Raw genomic sequence first — 23,272 nt, forward strand, 5'->3', positions numbered from 1 at the left:
GCCACACTGTAACTCAATTATTCCTATGATTAATTATTTGTACTTCAATAACTTGTGGAGCCAAGGGGGGTGGGGGCTGTCTGTGTGGGGGGCTGTCCCTACCCCAGTGCACGTACAAATAGCAGGACAGCCAGAAAGAGGCAAAAATTTTCTTTTTATGGATGGGGATCTCAAAAGACTAAAAGCTCCAGTGGAAGGACATAGCGGATGTAGGCAATATACTATATGGATGCTGGGTATAATGGGATGTATCTTATGGAGTAACCTATGAGGATGAGCAGCTTCAGTAGGAGAGATGGGGATGGGTTTGTCCCACCTGCCCAGCTTTTTGCTTATGATACTTCTCAGAGCAGTGGGAGATGTGGGCTCTCGGGCATTTCCCGTTTCGGAGGCTGTCCTAATCACCGTGTTTGAAGGTCATGTGCCGTCGGTGCCTCCTCAGAGGTGCATAAAGGAGCAACTTTGCTTTTCTTTGGGGAAAACGTGCAGGAGCCTACTTTGATGTGGCACTTCAGGGCAGAGGAATGCACAAAGGTTTTTTTGAGGGCCAGATGATGGGGATGTGGAGACACACCCACAGCATTTCCCTTTGGCTAGGTCTCCATCGCACTCCATATCATGGTTTGGTGTGTCTTCCTGCTCACTAGCTCGGTTTTTAGGCTCAGAAAGACCCAAAACAACTCCCTGAATGTCTGCGGCAACTACCCAACAGTCCAGATCCTGTCAAAAGTCTTCAGGCTTGTAAATACACTGCTGCAGTTCTGCATGCTTTGTCCAAAGATGAGCAACAACCCCATGCCAGAGAATTTAGCTCTCCATCTTCCCTTGCCCCTTGGCTGGTGCTTAGTCCATTCTAGCCGTAAAAGCCAAGGAAACTTGTCCTTTTAGCAGACTTATACCTGGGGCAAGCTTGAGAGGTGCTGCCACTGGCGGGATCACCATGTTAGGCTCTTTCTGGAGGTGACCCAAAATGTGCTTGGGATGCACTTGGGATTTCCAGCCGCTAGAGTAACTAATCGCCTGTTGTTAACATTGTGCCACTGAAATGTTTTGTTGCTCACTGTCAAGGAAAGCAGTGTTTTTGTCCAATTTCCTAGGCAAGGGGTAACATAAAAGCAAAGAGAGGAAAATAAAGTCTGACTTTCCTCCTATGCATTTTTAACCTTGGTGTAAGTCAGACTTCGGTGGGATAACTCCTGATTTGCTCCCATGTACAAGGCAAAACATTTCATGTTCTGAATCATCTATTGCTCATAAAATATTGCTTGGTTCCCTTCTGTCCTTTCCCCTCCCTTCCCTCCTACTCCATGCAAGTTCTTGTTTTGAAACAGACTGGAAAGTCTTTGGAGGAAGCACTGCTCTGTCCTTAATAACTGTGCTCAGGCCTGAACTTGCCTGAGTTCTTTTCAGTCCTGTCCCTATGGAAATAATACGTCAGTTTAGAAATCAGCATAGATGGGTCCACTGATGCTAAAACTGGTACAAACCAAAATATTATGCCCCCCCCACAATTAATTATGGAGATACACTAGAGTGGAATTTTGGCCTTGATGCCTTGCAGTTGCTGCTGGAGGAACAAACAGCAGCAGGGACAAGATCAGTAAAGGTGAAATGATTCAGATTCATGGATAATCTTTCTAAGCTGGGTTTGGCCTTGTAAAGAGTTGCCCACAGTTCTCGGGGAAGAAGGGAGTGTCAGCCTCAGCATCTTTGACACAATACTTTTGATTTGGCGCTGTTTGAACCTTGCCCTACAACATAGCTGCCTCTTTCTTCTGAAGATGTAGAGATGGTCTAAACAAAATTCATCCAAAGTTTGATAGGCTTCAGCACTTCTCAAAGATGAAAACTGATGCAGGACCAGCAGGTAAGGTCTTTGAAGAGAGAAAGATGGTTTGAGAACCGAAAAGGGCTACAGCACCCAGCCTGAGAAGTCCACTACTGCACCCAGCGAAATCCAGTCCAGGATGCCTATCATAGCTATCATAGCTGAAGCAAATCCTCATGGGAATCACTAAATTGTTGGCCAGGGCAGTGTGAGCTTTCCCTCATTGTCTTAGGAAGACTGGCGTCTGACTGTGATGTCAGCAAAAGAGAATGAATTGTGTGAGGTCACATCCCCGTTGCCCCTGGCAGAGGAATGTGTCTACAGAAGCATAACTGCCCTCAACATCGTCCAAGAGCTTTGGTCCAAGTCTGGGATGAAAATGCTGCTCCTTACCTTCTGGATTTTAACTTCTCTAATCAGCAGCATCCATGCAGGCGTTTCTTCCCCAGTTTTTATGTTCAGCAGTGAATGGAAGAGTGAACCTGTTGGTAGCTTCAGAGGTGGACAGCAGAGAGAAACTGGTAGCCCTTTTGGATACACACACATCGGTAAATGAGTTTGGCCTGGGTTGATTCCATGTGCCTTATGGCATACATGCACGGCTTGTACTACACCTGGCACTGAACTCTTCCATTCTACGCCCTCAACAAGGATTTCATCCAACCTGCTTATGGGAAACAGTCTATGGCCCTATTAGCCCCCAGGTTGCCTAGGCATTTTGGGGGGAAGTTACAACAGTGCCGGGGCTTTGGTAGAGAACAAGTAGCATGGATGGTCCTGGACCAGTGCTTTAACCTACATCCTGCCCTCCTCATTTAGTAGCACAGGCAGTGGTGCAGCCATACATGAGCAATGTGTCTCATTTTGTACCCAGAGTGTGGCCTTCGACCATCTTATGAGTCCTTTCTGGAGACTGGCAAGAGGATCACAGGGGGGAGATACGCCAAGGCTGGGGAGTTCCCGTGGCAAGTGAGCATCCAGAGCAACGGGAAACATATCTGCGGGGGCACCATGATCAGCGCGCTGTGGATTTTAACTGCGGCCCATTGCTTTGCAGATGAGGTGTGAGTACTTACGTGTCCAGAGGAGGGCAACAAAGCTGGTAAAAGGGCTGGAGGGCATGTCCTGTGAGGAGAGGCTGAGGTCACTTGGGTTGTCTGGTCTGGAGAAAAGGAGGCTGAGAAGCAACCTCATGGCTCTCTTCAGCTCCCTGAAGAGGGGAAGCACAGAGGGAGGTGCTGGCCTCTGGTTCCTGGCCACTAATTACAGGATACATGACAGTAAGCTGTTTCAGGGGAGGTTCAGACTGGACATTAGGAAATTTTCTTTACTGTGTGGTCAAATGCTGGAACAGGCTTCCTGGAAAGGTGGTTGATGCCCCATGTACGTTGGTGTTAAAGAGGCATTTGGACAATGCTCTCATTAACATGCTTTAACTTTTGGTTAGCCCTGAAGATGTCAGGCAGTTGGACTAGGTGATCTTTGAAGGTCCCTTCCAACTCAACTCAACTCAACTCAACTCAACTCAACTCAACTCATCTCAACTCAACTCTTCTATTGTATTGTATTGTATTGTATTGTATTCTACTCTACTCTACTCTGCTCTGCTCTGCTCTGCTCTGCTCTATTCTACTTGGAGTAAGTGAGGACAGCCCAGGCATGATGGGGTGATAACACTGCTCCTTAGACTGTAGAGTATGTATGTCCTTGGGATCAAGTGCAAAATATATGTGATGGAGCCAGAAAGAGAGCACTGAGAACCTTTCCTCCTTTAGGAAAAATAAAAATTAAAAAAAAAAATAAATGCAGAAATCTGCATAACCAGAAGATCGAAGATCTAGAAGGGGAGTAAATCTGCATAACCAGGGTCCAGAAGGAGAGTATTTTGAAGGACGGTGTGAGCAGCCTTGTATAATTGGCCATGATGTTATTCTGATGGCCCCCAAAGAGTTCCTGTACATTTACACAGGTTGTGGTACCTTGTAAAAAGAGGTATATTCCAGTTCAGTTTACTCTAACTCCCAAATTACTTTTGCTTTCATATAGCAAACACCTTTACCTTATGTGTAGTCTGATATTAATCCAGCAGCTTCTGGATAAATCAACCCAGGGACAGAATCCAGCAGTTCATGAGTCCCCTCCAAAATACGGCAGCTCCAAGAGCCAGGGCTGCTCGGTGACAAATGACCTGTGGCATCAAAACCTGGAGCAGCTGGCCAGGGACAGCGTGGTCTGGAGCAGCCAGCCCAGGGCACAGTGATTCCGAACACCCAGCCCGCTCCATCTGTTCGTTAGTGGCTGGGCTATTTATAACTTGGTTGCATTCATGTTCTACCTCTGCTCCTGCTTCCCCTGAAAATGAGCTTTGCCTGGGAGTGAGGGCAGGTTTCTGTGGGTTTTGTAGCTAACCTGCCTCTGCAATTTGCTGCTCTGGGGAAAGAGGCACCAACCTTTATAACACAAAGTCTTCATGTTTGCTCATGCATATTCTGCTTTTTTTTTGTTGTTGTTATTTATTTATAAGGCCACCAGATCTCACTGTTGCAGTAGGGGGAATCGACCTTGACCTCCCTCTGGAAGAACATAAGCCAGACAGCTTGGTTATCCATGAAAACTTTGACAGAATAAGCATGAAACATGACATTGCCCTGATCATGCTCAGCTCTCCCATCAAGTTCAGCAATGAGAAAATCCCCATCTGCTTGCCCTTCATGTATGACATTGATACATGGCAGCACTGCTGGATTGCTGGATGGGGAACCACAGGTGCAGGTGAGACACCACTGGGAGATGTTATGTATCTGCTAATGGAGGCTGTTTTTTTTACCCATTTAAAGTAGATATTCTCCCCTGGCAGGGGTTACCCATACTAGTGGTTGCTCCCTACCTCCTTTGTAAACACATCCAGACCCTGGCAGCCTCTGCACATCATTGGTTGTCCATTCAGAGCAAGAAACTGTCACTCCCAGAGAAAAGTCTCCGATATTCTGAGCGTGTATGTTCCAGATGAAACCTTAGAGCCCACCATTGCTCTGCAAGGACTCAACCTTCTTGCTTGCTGTTATGAGCACCCAAAGTAAGATAATCCGTGCTGGGCAAGTTAGGATGGGTCTAAAGTGATCTGGCATAAGGGAAATGGAGATTTAGGGTTGTCTTTGGCATAAAGCCTCCAATTAAACACATTGATTTGATGGTTCTGACCACCCCTTCCTCTTCCTTCATATAGAAAAGCAGATTGCTATTGCTAATTGCTCTCATTCAAGGTCTAATGAAAGTAGCTCCGGTACTGACTGTCACCCAAAATGTCTATCCCAAACAAACGTCACCAAATGGCTAATGAGCTATTTAATTATTGGAAAGGGGTAATCAGGGCGGAGTGGGTAGGGTGGTGCCTTGGGGCTTTACCAGTTCTCCTTGGCATGTAGTAAGTTAACATCCCGTTTAATCCTAGCTCTTGTACCCCATAGGGTTACCATCTCCTTTCTGAACCTCTGTATTTTCCTTCTTATGCTTCATTCACATCACGTAACAGTAAAACACAGCACAACGCTGTGTTTTAGTTGCGAAAGTCTTCCATTTCACCAAGGTAACACGCTCTTAGAAACAGAAAAGCAGGGGCAATGCTGCAGAGTCGCTCTGCAACTTGGCAGGATTTCTCTTTCGTTAGTCTCTGCAAAATGCCTGGTGTGGTTCTGGGAAGGAGAGCCTCATTTTGCTGCGTGGTCAGGGTGACATTGCCTCTGCAATCCGAACTGCACCCCGCGGGAGCTCAATGCACCAGCCCCGGCACACAGCCCTTCTATCTGGGAGATGTTTCAGAAGAAAAACAGGAGAAGCCGAGTTTGCTGAGAGTGACGTGTGATGGTGTGATACGGGCCATACCAAAAAAGTATGACGCACTGTTCCTGCGTGGGAGGAAAGATGGGTCATTTCTCATCTTTTGGAGGTGGACATCTCTCAAATGGCACCGCAGGTGGCACAGCCTGACTCCTCTTTGACTGCAGTCAATAAAACCCAGCTCACATGGAGCCACCTCCTTGGAGATGCTCACATTAATGCATTTCTGTATGCAGACACTTCCACGGAGGGGCCCCGTGTTAGTTGGGAAAGGAGCATGACAACTTTCTGTCTTTTAGATGTTACCTTCGAGTCCCACCTTCCTGAAGGTTCTGGGAGGATTTAGCTCAGTGAATTATGCAAGAAGGAGTGAAAAGCTGTGACATCCTTCAAAAGACAGCTTTATCCTTCAGACTTAGGCTTATTTTGAAGACAAATGTGGGTGATGAAATGAGTAGGCTTTCCATGCAGCCATGAGTATTCCATGAATATTTTTAATTTTTTCACTGCGTCCTTGTGCCCACTGTGATTTCTGCTTTTCCATCTCAAGAGGAGGAAAAAGCAATTATTTCTGTTGTGTATGGCCATCCTTTGTGAAAGATGTCCAGTCCCCTGGTTGAGGCATGGCCTCACAAGCACCCCAGGAGAGCATGTGGTCATCTGTTCTGGGGAAAGCTCAGTGGAAATCACTCCACAGGGCTCACACAGGGCTCCATGAAAAGTCCCTCAAACTGGGTACCCTAGAAACGTGAGTGGGAAACCCAACAGCTCACCTCAGAGCATCACCAAGACCAGGAGGATAAGCCATCCCTCTGGGGGTACTTCTGGCTGTGCCACATCCCAGAGTTCATTTATAGGAATAAGTTATTTTTTTCAAACCCTATTTAGCAAGCTTCCACTCCCCAGGATTTTAGCTTTGCCCATCAACATCTCCCATCTCACCACCTACCTACCCATCTCCTAGGCTGGCATTTAGTCAAGAGCACAAACATATCCTAGACAGCCCCTGTAAGCCTCCATGACCCCCAGAGCATCTGGTTGTGCCCTGAGCCCTTCCTACCCTGAGTTCCTTTACAAATTCATCTGAGAGCAGTCCCAAAGGTCTCCAACAGCGCTTTCACCCTTACAAGCTCTTCAGGGTTTGCTAATCCTTCTCTTCTCGCTTGCTGGTTAGCAGCTGAGGTATCAGCATCCCACGTGCTGCAGAAAGCACGGATGAAGCTCATCAGCAAGGAGCAGTGCTTGGAGCGCATCCCGCAGCTACCAGAGAACATGCTGTGTGCTGAGCTGGAGGGAGGAGAAAGAGGCACCTGCCAGGTAAAGCAAACACGCCCCGGTATAGCCACATTGCCTATTGGGGAACAGGGACCTTCAAAGAGAGGTGAATTCAACTTCAGTAATGAACATCCACGCTTCCCGTGGTTTTCTAGGGCTGATAAAGGCTCTCTGCATGAGGCAAGAAGCTCAGGGGCTGAGGACCTGCCTGTCTGGTGCATAGCAAATGCATACTGACCCAGGCAGTGGGGTGCAGGGCTCTCAGAAAGCAGTGGTGGTTCTGGAGACGTGTCCCTGTGGGGACCAAAACACCTCTGTGCAGTGGTGGTGGGAGTTAAATGAAGGCTGGAGACGGGAAAATCTGACCAGGAGGGTCAAAGCAAAAGGACTGGGTGGGGAAATGATTCAAGGAGTGTTTAGTTTGAATGTCAGAAACCTTTCCAAGGAACACTTGGTGCTGGCACAAATGTCCTGTAACAGCACGGCAGGTAAGTCTGTGGGTGCCAGAACTAGTCACATATCACAACAGGTTAATGATATGGGATGGTGGAGCTTTGAAGCTGAATTATAGAGCATGATATTATTTGATAGTAGGGACTGCTAAGGGGAAAGAGCTGAAACAAACATCGCTTGGAGCAGATGACCTCCAGAAGTCCCTTCTGACCTCAACCTTTCTGTGAAATGCCCAGAAGTGGGAAAACCTCACCCAAACTATGCCCTCAGAACATGTTCTATGCACACAATTGCTGTCCTGGTGTCAAATAGTCCGAAAGCCAAAAAACACCTCTGTTTTCACAGCGTCCAACCTCCAACCCCATCTCTGATTGCTCAATGAGGGCTGAGCTCTCCCTGCAGCCTCTCCCATGGTGAGAACAGGGCTGAGGTCTCTCTCCTCTACTGAGCAAGGGTTTTTTAGAAGTGTGCCTGTGCTTGCAGGGGAGCAGACAGTCAGACACATGTAGGCACAGCTTCATCCTGTAGGAACCCTTCCTTCTAACCCAGAGAGCCAGGACTCAGAGAAGTCCCTGAACTTTAGATGCAGGACTTGTGGACTGCAAAGCCATCGCAAGCTGGGGCCATACCTAGGCAAGGAAGGGAAAGCTTTGCTTTGCAAAATCATTTTTTGATTAGCCAGAGAGCATCTGCCTGTGAAGCCATTCATCTAGAGACTTTCACCTCCATTAAATTCAATCAAAAAATTTAAAAAGAAAACTGCCACAGGATAACATTAACATGATTAAAGAATGCACTTCCCAGCCCAGCCTTAAGTTCTGCAGCTGAATTATGCTGGTGAAACAGCGAGAGCACTTGTACCCAGCAAAATGAATCTCCTGTATTCAGAAAGCTGATGAGGGTGCTATTTTGATCTACAATAATGTTAGCGTAGACTGCAAAATGAAATAGAAATGTGAGCTTTCCAAGCAGGGAAAGTACACAATGATTATATATGTATGATAAAGCTCATAGCCCAGCAACTGCCCACTTTTAGCAGAAGTTTGACCAGGCAGAAATGTCTTGCAACCTGAAATAATGAGAACAAGGCAAAAATGTACCCTAGGCTAGTAGTAAGTCTGTTCAGGAATGAAACAAGTGACATGACTTTTCATCAGGATTTGCTCCTTTGCTCGAGGGGAAGCACTGATTTTGCTGATGGACAGTTTTCTGGGATTGAATTTGAGTGGGTAAACAGTCGTATTTTGGCCTTGCTGGGCTGGTTCAGAAATCTGGTGGCTTGCCTGCAGTAGGCTACCAGGTAAGGAACTGGGAGACCAGGTCCCAGCCTGATGCTTGCTCTGCAGCAAACCCTCAGTTGGTGGCAAGGCACATTGTACAAAGTGCATTCTATTGAGCTACTCTTCTCCATAAAGACTGGGTTTTTCTCTGGACAGCTCTGCAGGAAACGTTATCTTGTCACACCGGCTTGAATCTGCGTGTCTGGGGCACCTGGATGGGATTAGAAACTTTACTTGTGGTTGGGGGTTAAAGGTTGTTGAATGGGCTCAGATAAATTCTGTGTGATGAGATGTTAAAAGAATTGCTTTTATATTTTAGGCTCCTGGCCACCTTTCTATGTTTAGGATCCTGCCCATGTGCCTGGAAACAGACATAGGAGGGAGGACTATTTTTTTCTTTTTCAGTCATACTGGTAAAGGAACGAGCTCAGGTGATGCTGAGTTGCTGGTGTAGATGTGGCCACAGTAAACGTGGGAGCAATGCCTGATGATGCACAGATGCCTGATCTGTCTGGACATAAACCAGATAAAAGCCTTACATTAACCTTTCCTAAGCATTGCTGAGAACAGGATACATTTTTTCATACCCAGAAACAGTTTAAGATGGCAAGTTGCATCTAGACCACAGGCTGTAAGCCCACATGATCCTGATCTGGATCCGAAGGATTACCATGCTTGGTCTTTGCACTGTGTGCCATTTGTGCGCTAGATTTTCCTCACTGCAGCAAGATGGTTTTATTTGAGTCACCAGTCACTCAAATATCTTCACCGAGTCATGTAAAAGTTTTATCCTACTGATCGCTGCCTTAATATCCACATGTGGCAACAGGTCATGAATAGAAAGGCTCAGACATTTCAGTGGCTGCCATCATACTAGTACCAGAGCATGACTAATTTGTGGATCACTAACTGTGTTCCTATAATAACTCAAGGAGATTGAATAGCAGAGCTCCTGAGTATTTGTACTTTTAAAAAAAAATCCATTCACTTAAAAAGAAAAATCTATTGTATACCAATTCCCTAGCGGTTCTTCAGACAAATATATAGATTGACTGTGAATTAACACTAACAGGATCTGTAATTGACTTATAGTTCTATTTAGTCATAAACATTAGCATTAATGGATGTTCATGGAGTACAAGTGCTAAAGAACAGACACTAGAGATGGCCTATGTGTTATTTTTTGTGTGCTACATTTCTTCCATGACCCCATGAACCACAATTGATGTCTAATTCCTTGCTTTCTTAAGCACCTTTTGTTAGGCCCTGATGCAATGGTAACTCGAACAATAATTAGAGTAGAAGGGACTCACAAAGCAAATGCCTCTTCAGTGCCTTGCTTATCCAGACAAAACTCAGTAAATGGCCCAATTATATTTCAGAGAGTTTCTCTGAAATATAGGACAGAGTGTTTTGCTGGAAGTCACAGTTCACGCTCAGTTCAGGTCGGCAGCAGATGAAGGGGGGTCCGGGCCCTGGCCTGACTTTGAGGAGAATGAATCATTGTGTGGCCACAGACAAGTGGTGGGAGCCTTGCAGCTCAGCTTCACCACACTCCCCTCACCCTGGTGTAGGGCTGATCTGAGTCACCGGCCAAAGGCATCTACCCCCTTCCACTGAATTATACAACAAGAGATTTTGTCCTTCTCCGATAAATGACTGAAACAATGCTAGGATGCATCTAGGGCTCTGGGTTTTAATTTATTTAGTTGAGTGAAAAAGGCAGAGAAGGACTACGTTCCTTCATGTGTAATACGACCTGCCCACAAATACTGTCAGCAGTTTGGGAAGATTGAATATGCCAGAGGGCTGTGCTGCCATCCAGAGGAACCTGGGCAGGCAGGAGAGGGGGGCTGACACAAACCTGCAGCTCGACGAGGAGAAGCCCAAAGTCCTGCCCCTGGGGAGGAACAGGCCCAGCACCAGGACAGGCCGGGGACACCCAGCTGGAAAGCGGCTCTGCAGAAACAGACCTGGGGGCCTGGGGGGCACTGAGGTGAACGTGAGCCAGCGATGGGCCCTTGGGCAAAGAAAGGGCTGCGTTAAGCAAAGCATCGCCTGCAGGTCGAGGGAGGGGATCCTGCCCCTCTGCTCAGCACTGGTGAGGCTGCACCTGGAGTGCTGGGACCAGTTCTGGGCCCCCCAGCACAGAGAGACCTGGGCCCAGCGGGGAGAGCCCAGCCCGGGGACCCCAGGGTGCTGCCGGGCCCGGAGCCCCCGTGCTGTGAGGAGAGGCTGCGAGAGCTGGGGCTGCTCGGCCTGGAGCAGAGGAGGCTCCGGGGGAGCTCCCCCATGGCCGTCAGGACCCGCAGGGAGGTGCGGAGAGGCCGGAGCCGGGCTCTGCTCGGCGGTGCCCAGGGCCGGGCCCAGAGGCCCCGGGCCCAGCCCGGAGCCCCGGCGGCTCCCCCTGCCCCTCAGGCAGCACTGCTGGGCCGGGCGGGTGCCGGAGCCCTGGCACAGGCTGCCCCGAGAGGGGCCGGGGGCTGCTCCTTGGAGAGCTCCCCGAGCCCAGGGCCGTGGGGCTGGGCACCCTGCTCTAGGGTTGGACCAGATGGGCCCAGAGGTGCTTCCAACCTCAGCCATTCTGGGATTCTGTGAATGGCTTTAGCACCTCTGTAGCATCTGGGCTGCTAAGAGCCCTCACCCCATGTAGCTACAGCAGTAGCAGTAGCTGTTTGGTGAGATTTATCTGGCCCCATGCAAATGCCTTTCCTGTAGCTATTTGCATCTACCCAATCATCTTTCTATTAATGCAGAGAAAAAAAAGTGCTTTTGAACGTGTGATTCATTCAGGCTGTTCTAACCATCTATTTTAAAATGAGATAAATCTCTGTATGAGTGATCATCATTCCCATTAACTAGAAGCAAATCCAAGGTGTCTAGCTCACAGGGACACACATGGATCTGAGGCAGGACCGTTGCCTACAAGTCTCACGTGTCATTTTAGATGTCTCAGGGCATCCCCATGGCATCCAGCTGTCCCCTCTTAAATCATGTCCCATTGATGGTAATGTGACTGCACCAGGAATTTGACATTTGCACCGGAACCCCCTCAGAGGGGTGATCAGCCTGGAGCTCAACTCACCCCTCCTACCCTCCTTCTGTGCACAAGAGTGAGTGCTAAACCCATGCAGAAGTGACAAAAACTCTTGCATCCTTTTACAAGCTCTTGCATCCTTTTACTGGTACTATCGAGGCTCAAAAACTGCAAAGGAGGACTTGTGACAGAATTTTTTAAAGAAAAGGTCTGCAGATGAAAATCGGCTTCACGCAGGTAAATTATCACAGAGACAAGGCAAAGGCCACAAACCAGGGAAGCTTGCTCAATCCCTCCAGCTGTTTAAAATATGTAAACGGATGTGGATAGATGATGCTGTGATTGCAGTCTGTAGGTATGGAGAGTATCTGTATGAGCTCTGAGGTTACAGGACCTTCTGCCTATCAGCCAAAGGTCTCCTGGGGACTAGCACTCGAAGCTAACCACATTTCAATTCAGAATTATTACTACCTGTACAAAATTACTTAACTATTGCACCATACGTTTACATTGAAGAGAGTGACCCACTCATGAGCCTTGTGATAGATTCTCACTCATTGAACAACTGCTAACATGTCAGGGTGTGGTGGTTGGTTTTTTTTTGTTTTTTCTTCCTAAGATTGGTTTAAATAGGAAGGTGTCCTGGAAAGCTCCAGAACGAAGCATTAGAAAGACATTTTTGCTTTTATAGTCTGTTACATTTGCTTCTAAAGGGTGCTTTGATGTGCAGCTCATAAGAATTAGAATATTTTTCCTGTGTCCTGTGGCTTTTTAGAGCTTTCATCATTTGATCATTTTATGATAGGGGCAGACAAGTGAACACATGGAAGCTATGGTGGCTTAATTCTTTAATCTGTGAAAAACATTCCTTCCTATTGCAAGGACCTGAGATGTTGATGATGCCCCACACCTCTTCTGCTTTATTCCTTTGGCACCCCAGAGTTGCAGCTTGTAGTCCCTCAAACTGAAGCTGTTTGCTTTGTGGTAAGGGGGTCTGGTGTTATTTTGTGTGCCCGGTGAGTGAAGATCTGGGGAGCAGAACATCTCTGGAACCAGCTGAACAGAGAAACCTACTGAGTGCCTGCCCTTGGAGTGGGAGAAATGGGTGTGATGACTCAGAGCAGCCGCTTCTCATTCAATTACAGTGAGTCAACACAGCTTTAAGGGGAAGTCATGACTCACAGATAGATTCAGATTCTTTGAAGGAGTTGACAAGCATGTGGCTGAGGGTGATCTAGCTGATATAACGCGCTGAGATGCCCCAAATTCTTTTAACAAGATTTCTCACCAAAGGCTCATACAGAAAGTGAGCTGTCACGAAGTAGAAGGGCTTATGTTTGAAAGGGAGGCGGCACAGAGGAAAGACAGGAGAAAGGGCTCACAAGGGGAGTCTCCCTGGGATCCATGCAAGGAATTGTGCTGTTCAAGGAGCACAAATGCTGAGATGACAAAGTTGGCTGGTGACACAACACTGTTCAGGGTGGTCAAAATTAAAACTGACTGTGCAGAGGTGCAGGAGGATTTCATTATTCTGAGTGTCTGGAGGTTAAAACAGCAGATGCAGTTCACTGTTGACAAGGGCAAAGTAATGAATACAGGGAAAAGCAACTCCAGCTGTACACATAGAATAATGGGCTCTAAATTAGCTATTACCATGTAAGAAGATCTCAGAGTGACTGTGGATAGTCCTTCAAAAACGTCAGCACGAGATTCTGTGGAGGTCAAAAAGGCAACAAGAGCATTATGAGTTATTAGGAAAGGAATAGGTAGCGAAACAAACGCATGTTATGTGAGGGCTCTAATCTGGGAGGCCTACATCCCATGCTGTGTGCAATTCCTGCCCACCCCATCTGAGAAAGGAGGTAGTATTAGAAGAGACTAGTAGAGTGGGAAGGATGAGCAGGAGCACGGAAAGGCTTCTTGTGAAGCGGAGAATAGCAGAGCAAGACTCTGAAGCTTGTAAAAGAGATGTCTGATGGGGATATGGCAAAGATTTCTAAAGTCATGAATGCCAAGGAGTGGACAGTCAAGAGCTGTCGTCTTGTCACCATTGTTCAAAACACATGAAGGAGGGGGGATCCAATGGCTGTATCAGGCAGCAGATTGGAAACAAAGAGAAGGAAGTACTTTTTCATCCAACAGATAATTAAACTATGGAACTCACTGACCAGGATGTTGTGGGTATTTATCCTAAGGGATAAATGGATTCAAAAAGCAATTAGATAACTTCCTGGATGAAGATCTCTCTAAGGCTATTAACCACTGTGATGTAAATACAACTCTGTAAATACCTGCCCTGCTTTTCATTCTCCTTCCCAAGCACTTGCTACAGACATCTGTCAGAGACAGGAGTCTGGGCTGCATGGGGCTTTGGTCAGATGCATTATGGCCACCTTTAGTGGCTGCCACCATGGCTACTAATGGACCCTAGTGACTTCCATCTGGGAGGTGTAGGGCCATCCTGTTCACCCATTTTCCAATGAGGAGATGGAGGGAAAGAGTAGGTGAAGACTCTCAGATGAGACCTCAAAGGGATCCCATGAAAGGAGTCCAGGTGCCTGTGTTACCTGATTCATCTCTGACATGTTAAAAATGGTCTTAGCCTCCTTCCTTGTACCTTCCTCTAAAGATAGTCTATTCACAGTGAAATAACTGAAGAAATCATCTCTTTGGAAAAACCTTTGCTTCCTGCAGCCAGGGCAGCTCTAATAGCAGATGTTGTTATTCACACGCTGATTCTCTCCAATTTACACAGAGCTTACCATCACAAAAATGAAACCAGCAATGACTTGCAAGGACTGTGTATCCATCTAATGAGGATCAGATGGGTTGTTCTCCCTCCCCCCGAGCTTCTCGCACCTAAAAAGATTTATGTGGCTGAACGTGTTTGTTCTGATCAATTACCATGTTGCAGACAAGAATACAAATACGAACGGAAGATTACACTCTTGCGCCAAAGCTCACTAAAGTCAGCAGAAAGGCTCCTGATGTTCACAAAAAGTCTTTGGCTGTAGTTAAAAGGATGAAACTTTTGATCAGCTTTAGTGAACAAAGTGCCTTGCTAGTCTGTGACAATTTTTATACAACCCAGAATTATTTGCCAGCTCATATATCTTTGCTCTCACTTTTCCTAATGGGAGGATTAACATGTAGTTGTGGAAGGAATGAGTTCAGCAATGAGCTGATTTGATGTAGTTGCTTTTCACTCATCCTCCAGTTGACAAGAAATGTGTAAGAGAAGCAAAGATGCTGTTTTCAGCTCTTTCACCGTCCAGAAACTTGCCACTCGGACTGAACAGCAGGAGCAAGCATCTGGTGTGTATGCTGACCAGAAGTGTTTCACCACCAGGGTGCAAGAGGCTGAAAGCTGAAAGCAGCATTTAATAAGTGCTTCGGTCTTCAGGGTTGTTGACCTGAGCGTTCATTAAATTAGTACTACTGGAGACATCAAAGAGCTGAGGCGATTTTACCAACCCTCAAACCTCCTTCTTCCCACATCGTCTCCTACACAAGGATGGAAAATCTTGGGCCAACAGTTTTGAGACCTTAAGGTGGATACAGGGATATTCAGAAGTGTCGTAGAACTGAGTTTATTTTCTCTGTCTTTAGCCCTATAACAATCAGGTTCCCGATTCACATGGGCTGCTACAGTTGAGTGGGAAAGATCATGTGGAGAGGATGATAGACATCCAAGTTAAATAGAGGAACTTAAGAGAAGAGGCACCTTTTGCACCCATGAAGCAGACCATCTCAGCTCACATGCAAAGGCATCTGAAGTAGGATTTGGGTCTCAGGGTTTGTGGATTTGCAGCTGCTGCCTGGGTCTTCACAGCATTGCCCAACTCCCTTGCTGGGCAGGTTTTAAATCGCTTTCCGCAGCTGACAGTCCCCCAAGCCCTGCAGACAGCTTTCTCTTTCCTCTCCGACTGGGCAGAGAACAAACGCAGCTAAAGAGATAAACAGGGGAAAACATCTGATTTGAAAGGAAAACCACATGATCTATAGCTTTGAATTCCTGGCTCAGCTCCTGGTTCTGCCATACCCTTGTGCAAATCACATCCCTTTTCTTCCATGCTTTTCTCATCTACGAAATGCGATAAGAATTTTCCCCAAGGATAGTCACAAGGTGTCAGGAATTAATTGGTATTGAAGCATGTAAGTGCCCTGGGAGAAAGGTCCATCGGAAGTGTGGATGGCCTCCAAAATGGGATCTGTCCCACTGATGATGGAAGCACTTCTGTGCTGGGTGGGTGCCGGAGCCCTGGCACAGGCTGCCCCGAGAGGGACCAGGGGCTGCACCTTGGAGAGCTCCCCGAGCCCAGGGACGTGGGGCTGGGCACCCTGCTGGGGCAGGGGGGGACAGGGGCACCCAGGGGTCCCTGCCAACGTAAAAGATGCTGCAGTTCTGTGATTCTGTGGTTTAGTGTGCAGAAGCTCTGCCAGTACTCATGTCTCCTGTACTGGGGAAAGCCACCGTGCTGCACCCCAATATGCCACTGCTGAGAGGTCACCAGTAGCTGCTGCGTCACTGCCTCAATAACAGCTCCCGTTCTCCCAACTTCATTTCTTATCTTTCTGTAGGAGGCTCAAAGTGCTTTCCTTTCGCTGCCGGGATAATACGTTTGGCCTGTGCCTGCCCTGAGGGAATTAGCAGTGAAATTCCCAGTAATTTAATTGTGCGCACAGCTTAGAAGATGCTCATTCATTCAAAAAGGATGGCATCACCAAGAGCACTGGTAATGCGTGGGTCCGAGGTCAGTGCAGGGTCACTGGTGGGATTCACACAAGTTCTTGGTTGAAACAGGGTTGGGAAATGCCTTCAGATCCTGCCTTTGAAGGGGCTTTACCACCACCGTTGTGTAGTTACAGTAAAACCATTTCAGCACAAACAGTACTGGATGCTGAAGCAACATTTTATCTTCATTTTTCTCTCCTGTTTACATGTTGAGCCAAAAAGAATATTAAAGGAAAAAAAAGCGATAAGCTCATTAGGGGCCTTGAGCCTCCATCTCAGGAAATGAGTAAGAATTCTGCCATAAACTTTTGTGGGTGTTGATGAGTTGCATCACACAGCCAATTCCTTACTAGTTGATGTTTTGTTAGGTCAGGGTAGCTGCTGGGAAAAGGGGGTTCATACATCGATGGCAAAGATATTTCTCAAACTAGGGCACAAAGATGGAAGGACAACAATTCCCAGGAAATCTGGCTGCATTAGGAAACGTGTTTGTATTACTTCTTATTTGCCATATAAAGGAGTGGAGAAAAGATAGGAAAATAAAAACGGAACCCTCTGTGGAAGGAAACTGTCTTACTTAGAGCAAGGGCTGAACAGCACTTAAGACGTACATAACTGTTGAGAGGAGTGCTGTACCTGGCTGGGTGCACTTTGCGCTGATTGTGCCTGGCTGGGTGCACTTTGTGCTGGTTTCTTTTCTGCCTGGGGTTGTGCTCAGCGACCGCACGCAGAGGTCACACAGGAAACTGGACGTGCTCTTGGCTTTCAAGCCAGGACATTCCTCTTCATCGGATGGCTGCAAAGCGCATTTGAAAGCTTGCACGTTTTGGGTGAGTAGAAGTTGCCCTTCAAGTAGCAAGCAGATTTTCGGTGAAATTAATGCATTTGCAAGAAAAGCTTGTCAGGGTTAGTGTTCATCTCTTGTTCAGTTTCTGTATACTGGTCCCCAAATTAACAGCAGCAGGTACCTGGCACCTGTATGCACTGGTTTTACAGGGAAGCCAAGAACTGAATGAACAGTCACAGCAAATGTCCCTTTTTACTCTTGGGTCTTGTCTCCTGGTGACAAGACTTAGGTATCCCTCCAGGGCCATGGGAGGATGTGGAAAAGACTGAGAAGGACAGGGCATTGTCCTGAGCTGGAGACTGTGACCGATCTTCTTCTCTTACCTTCTTCTCTTATCATTTATTCTGTAGGCATCTCAGACCTGAGCTGTGACACTTTGAGTCCCTGCTCCCCCAAGACCTCATGAACTTGGGATGGAGTTTGATTTTCCCAGTCAGCCTCTGGGATGCAGCTGCACTCAGAGACCCGAGGTTTGATCCTGCTCTAATGTCCTCCTTATGCCGTAGGTGGACAGTGGGGGACCTCTGGTTTGCAGCTACTGGAACACCATGAAGTGGTTTCAGGTCGGCATCATCAGCTGGGAAGAAGATTGCACAGAAAAGCCAAGTCACGAGATCTACACTTCTGTTTACAACTACTATGGCTGGATCATGACTGAGACAGCTGTAAGGGGGAAACCTTTCTTCATCGAAGGCGTGGACAACCGTGAAAATGCCAGGGAGGTTCCTTCCAGGGCTCAGGCACAGCTGGTGTTTCTTGAGTATTCTCTCCTTTTATTTGCCTCTCTAACAGCAATTAGATTACTCTAGAGAAAATTTTTCAAAACATAATAAAAGTCAGAACTACTGTCTCCTTCTTTTGCTGCTGACCCATAAAGTCATGTCTCAGGTCAGCCTGCTCCATCTCACTGATGTGGACACAGACGCCAAAATGAGACGCCACAGTGAGACAGGGGAGTGATGGAGAGGCTGGAGATCTGAAATGAGAGAGTCAGGACCCAGAAAACAGAGTTCGTAATCCTCTGAAAAGCCTGGATTTTTTCAGTCTGATGGGTCACATCAGGCTCAGCCGTTTGCTGAGCTCAGATGCAAGGTCAAAGGTGAAGGAGCTGCTCCCCTTGGAAAGTTGAAACCTTAAAAAAGGTCTTAGTTCAGTTGGTTGCAGATTAGCTTAGCTGTGGGTGGGATAGCTCTGGGTTAATATATCTTACAGCTAGTTATTAGTTGGGCTAATATATCTTCTATCTTGCAGCTGGACCAAACTAAGACCATCTTCAAGAACCACAGCATACCCTCAGGTGGTATGTCAAACTGCTGGGACATGACTACACGTCAAATTCATCCATACACTAGAAAAAGGGCAAGAAAGCTGTTGGCCAGTGTTGGAAACTTTAGCTTCACATAACTAGTCATTCTTATTTACCTGGGTTGCAAATGGTGGGTTTTGGTTGTTAAAGACACTAGAGAAAAATCTGGCTGGCCGGAGGAAACCGAGCTGTCTATGAAATGCCATCTACAGAAACCCCTTGGTTTGGTAATTAGCCAAAATGAATCCCTTACAAGTAAATGGTAAATCAAAAGCATTTATTATTATTATTATTATTATTATTATTATTATTATTATTATTATTATTATTTTATTTCTTTTCCCTCTGCTGGAGACCTATTTTGTGCATTTCTGGGCTGTGCAGTTCCCAGTCTGAGCCGGGACTGAGCTGGCCCTTGAAGCAATGCCATCCTACACTGTCCAGCAACAAAGTGCATCACAAAAACACTTTCCACTTTTTACAAGGAGGTTGCTTTTCTTGAAAGTGATGGGGAAGGAGGCAAGCGGTAAGGTCTCCTTCATGTCCCACCTTTGCAATGGCATAAAAGTACCTGTAATTGCAGCAACGGTAAAACTCACTGAATGTGCAATGGGACAGAACCTCACAAATTGGTTTTAATTACCTTGATATTTTCTGGCTAGCTGGTGGAGAAGCCTTGTAAATGAGAATTAATTCATCTACCTTAAGCTAATGCAAACCCATCTTGGCATAAAAGTCAGACTTTATTTTCTGTGTTATCTGAGCAGAAAATAATGCTTAATTATTATTAGTTCTGAGTAATGCTTATGAAAATTGCTCCACATTAATTTCACATGGCTGACTGGCTAATGGATGCATAAGGGTCTTGTAACCCTTTGCAAAAAGACTAATAAAAGCTAAAAACAAGGGGAATATATTACTTTAGCAGCTATTAGTAGTAGACAGTGTCTGCTGGCATTAATACCTATATTTATTTTCCTTTCTATTAATAATATATCAACAGATTCTAGAAGCTATGGCAGGGGCTGGACATCAGGAAATATTTCCTAATGCTGCAATCTATTCAGCTACAGAATTGTTTCCCCCAAAGGAAATGAGAGATGTCCTCCCGCTTGAATTATTTTAATGTAGGGATTGTATAAAGCACTCTCGTCTGCAGCACAAGGCATGGAAAAAGCCTGCGCTTACAGGGAACTGCAAAAAGACCCAGTAGGTCTTCTCCATCAGTAGCGTTTGCAAACTGATAATGATCTGTGTTAAAGGAAGGCAATGCTACTTAGTGGTTACAGCAGGACACTGCTGCGGTGGGTTTTGCTCTGTTCTGCTACTCGTTTGCTGGATGGCCTTGGGGAAATTCACTGTGTGCCATGTGCCTTAGTTTCCCCACTTGTAAACTGAGGTAATGAAAGTGATTCACTTTGCTCTTTGTTTCAGAAACATGAGTTCTGTGAGTAAAGACCAGCTATGTAGCTGTAAAGTTACATGCAGCAGAGACTTTTTCCTCCTTACTTAAAACATTAGAGGATTCATTAAAGTGAATTCATCTTAGCCACTACATACACTGTTCAATGATTAGGACAAGAAAAGAAATGTTTGCCTAATATTTCTATGCCATATGTAGGTCTGATGAAAACATGCTGACGTATATATTTCTTTTCAAGGTATTTGTGTTTTGAGAGCACATCAGCTTTGATTATGGTTTTGATGGGGATGTGTTGGAGTCACACGAAATCAGAATGCAATGCAGCTTTGTCATTAACATTTCAATGTGAGCCATTAATTTTTTAAGTCTTATAACATTTCTGTACCGTGTTTCGTTGAATTCCTCATTTCTGGGTTTAGATCATCAAAGTGAAAAGTTTCCAGACTGAACCATCTCAGCTTTTATGTTTCAGGCTATCATTTGGGATGTGGATTTTTTATTTGCTGCTCATTTCCTATTGCCCCTTCCCTCTTTCCAGACAACCCTTCCTCATGTCCAGACAGCCTAATGGAGAGCATAGAGTGGGACCAATCAGTCTGGACAAAAGAAATGTAACTCTTGCTCAGTGTGCCAGAATCCTGTAGAATAAAAATTGTAGACCTTAGTGATATGGTTTACTGGAGGACTTGTTAGTGTTAGGTCAGAGGTTGGACTAGGTTGGACTAGGTGATCTTGAAGAAGAGAAACAGGTTATGGGGATGCTTAAAGCTCTGGGGCACCATCAAGTAGAGGATTCAGGGGAAAAAAATAGACCAGGGCACTCACAGGGACAAAGAAGAGGTAGAATCATAGAATCATTTAGGTTGGAAAAGATCTCTAAGATCATTAAGTCCAGCTGTTAACCTAGCACTGCCAAGGATACCACTAAACCATGTAGTCAGAGCCTGCTTGCACTTTCTGCTAAGGAGGTAAGAACAAAAGCACCTCCCACGAGCACCAAAGGCAGCAATTTAGAAGGCAATATACAAAAATATTTTTTTCTCATCCCAGTCAGCCATTTGCATGAAAGTTTGAGCACAGAGGTGGAAGGATTGAAGCTGATGATGTTTATGCAAGTTAGGTGGCAATAGCTGGTTGCATAGAAGTAGGGATGGCTGCAAGTAGGGAGAACTTGTGTGGCTCGACAATGAAAATGAGGGTTGGAAAAGCATTAGTTTGAGGTTGCAGATAACCACTGACATGAAGCCACTATAGAAATCCAACCTTTATTCAGGGCAGTGCCCCCAAAGCTCTCTCTCCAGGTTCATCCTTGATAGATATGACATGGGTGTTCTGAGGACAAAGCAGCCCCACTGCGATCCTTTTAGGGGGACTGAGGTTTCCCATTTTCGTCTTCTCCAGCCTGTGCTTTCTCACGGGGGTGTGACACAATGAAAAGCACAGACTTGTCTTCTCCTGCTCCCTTCAGCAGGATCCTGGGCAGCTCTCTGTCCCTCTGATGGGAGGGAAGTGCATGGGCAGAAGGCACACATGGCTGTGACCGTGACTGCTGGCATCCATTTGTCATTTCAAATGCACTTCATGAAGTGTTTTGACTTGGTGTATGCATCTAGCTGCCTGACTTCAATGCAAGCAAAATGGTCGTTGCATAAGCATAGTTATGATAAGAGGGCTTATTTCTCTCCTATATGAGAAAGAGTTTTGTGTGCCTGGCAGGCAATGGCTGAAAAAGCACCTGTGGTTATGGTAAAATTACTGGTCTGCTCTTTAATTGCGACTTCTGTTGGTAATACATTAGATTAGATCTGCAGACTGGAGGATTCAGAGGATCAGCATCAGTTCCCACACTGACGAGCAGCTTCCTAAGTGGCCTTATGGACAAGTCTTTTTTCAAACTAGGGACTCAGTTTACCCATCTGTAAACATGAGAATAATTAAAAGCCAGGGGTATCTTTTAAAATACACCAATTGTGACAGTGATTAATCACTGTTATTAACTAAAGTGAAGATGTGGGACAGAAAACACTACTGAATAGTGCTGGACTACCTGAGGTGTTCAACAACCACAGAAAACCTTTGGTGTTAAACTAAAGACTTTCTTTAAGTAGGTGGATCGAAGTTTGGAGGAGAGCTTGGCTTTGGGATTAGTACAGGCTGGAAGTTGACAGTCCTTGGTACACCTAATTAAGCCAATGACATCCCTAAATACAACCCAGAAATAAAACCTTGCCTTTCCCTGCGATGTGGGAATGCTCAAATCTGATGGATCTGTGCTGAGCATCACTTGCGGGATGGTTGTGCTTGCTGACCTTGAAGAAACACCTACTCTGCTTGGAGGATTTTGCCCAGTTGCTATCTTTCCTTTTTGATCATTCTGTTGCCAGGGTAATTCCTCTGTTTTTGGCAATTCTGGCAGTCCCATAACAGCCCAGTCACACTGCTGATTAGTGGCTTGACTAAGGCATGCTTGAACTGCCCCCGAACTTCAAGAGCCCTGGCTTGGCTACCTCTGGGCAGGTCATAAGCCTTTGCTGTTCTGACACTGGTGTGCACAGCACCTGGTGCCTAGGAGGGCCTACGAAATGAACCAGCCAGCAGCAGTTGAGTTCACAACATCCCGCACCATCACGCAATATCCTGCAATATCCATCATGCAATTTCCTACTGTCTGGGTTCAAAGTATCTGCATCCCATGTTCTTCTCTCAGAGGTGTCTTGCGCATGCTATCACTTTTTGTATTCACAACTAGATGCTTTCTGCATGTCTCATCATGACTCATTGCTACAAGGGCTTTTTAATATGCAATGCATTTTGCTCCCGCAGCCCAGACCACTAAATGATTTAGCATGTGACTGCAGAGGAGAGCATTGTGCTTGACTCCTCTGCTGGGAAGGGTGGGCTTCAAGGTACCACTGGGAAGTACAAGTTCATCTTCCTCAGGGCTTTTGAATTCATGACATGTATTAACACTAACTGCAGACATTAGTCACAACATAAGCAACTTGAGACCTAAGTCACCTGCTTACAAATTAGGGGAATGGGAAGGAGAGGAGGATCTGATGGCTTAGGCACGGAATGCAAACACAGGGGCAAAAATTCAGCTCTAGGATCCTGTAAGATCCTAGAGGAGCTCTGTGGGGTTGCAGTTGAAGAGGACAAATTCTTGAAACTTTAAATAATCAGTTGTGAGCCACCTGAAATTCCTTTGGAGAGCTATTCAGAAAAGAAAGCTTTGGGTTTTATCCTCTTTT

The 23,272-nt window shown here is 46.1% G+C and overlaps 1 protein-coding gene across 1 annotated transcript; it reads left to right on the top strand.

Annotated features, from left to right (window-relative positions):
- Positions 1 to 1,053: 1,053 nt before the first annotated feature.
- On the top strand, positions 1,054 to 18,835 carry LOC310897468 (serine protease 55-like). The gene is made up of 5 exons (XM_083831120.1): positions 1,054 to 2,376; positions 2,703 to 2,892; positions 4,353 to 4,600; positions 6,759 to 7,150; positions 17,799 to 18,835. The coding sequence occupies exons 1-5, from the start codon at positions 2,082 to 2,084 to the stop codon at positions 18,099 to 18,101; spliced, it is 1,428 nt and encodes a 475-aa protein (XP_083687246.1). The 5' UTR covers positions 1,054 to 2,081; the 3' UTR covers positions 18,102 to 18,835.
- The last annotated feature ends 4,437 nt before the right edge of the window (positions 18,836 to 23,272 follow it).

This window comes from Anser anser, assembly GCF_964211835.1.
Source record: "Anser anser genome assembly, chromosome: 3".
NCBI lineage: Eukaryota > Metazoa > Chordata > Aves > Anseriformes > Anatidae > Anser > Anser anser.

Bases quoted from the DNA above. Each gene is read 5' to 3' on its own strand.
- LOC310897468 (XM_083831120.1), top strand. From the start codon at position 2,082: ATGTCAGCAAAAGAGAATGAATTGTGTGAGGTCACATCCCCGTTGCCC. The intron at 2,893-4,352 runs GTGAGTACTTAC...TTTATTTATAAG, and splicing joins CATTGCTTTGCAGATGAGGT to GCCACCAGATCTCACTGTTG. The intron at 7,151-17,798 runs GTCTGGTGCATA...CTTATGCCGTAG, and splicing joins CAGGGGCTGAGGACCTGCCT to GTGGACAGTGGGGGACCTCT.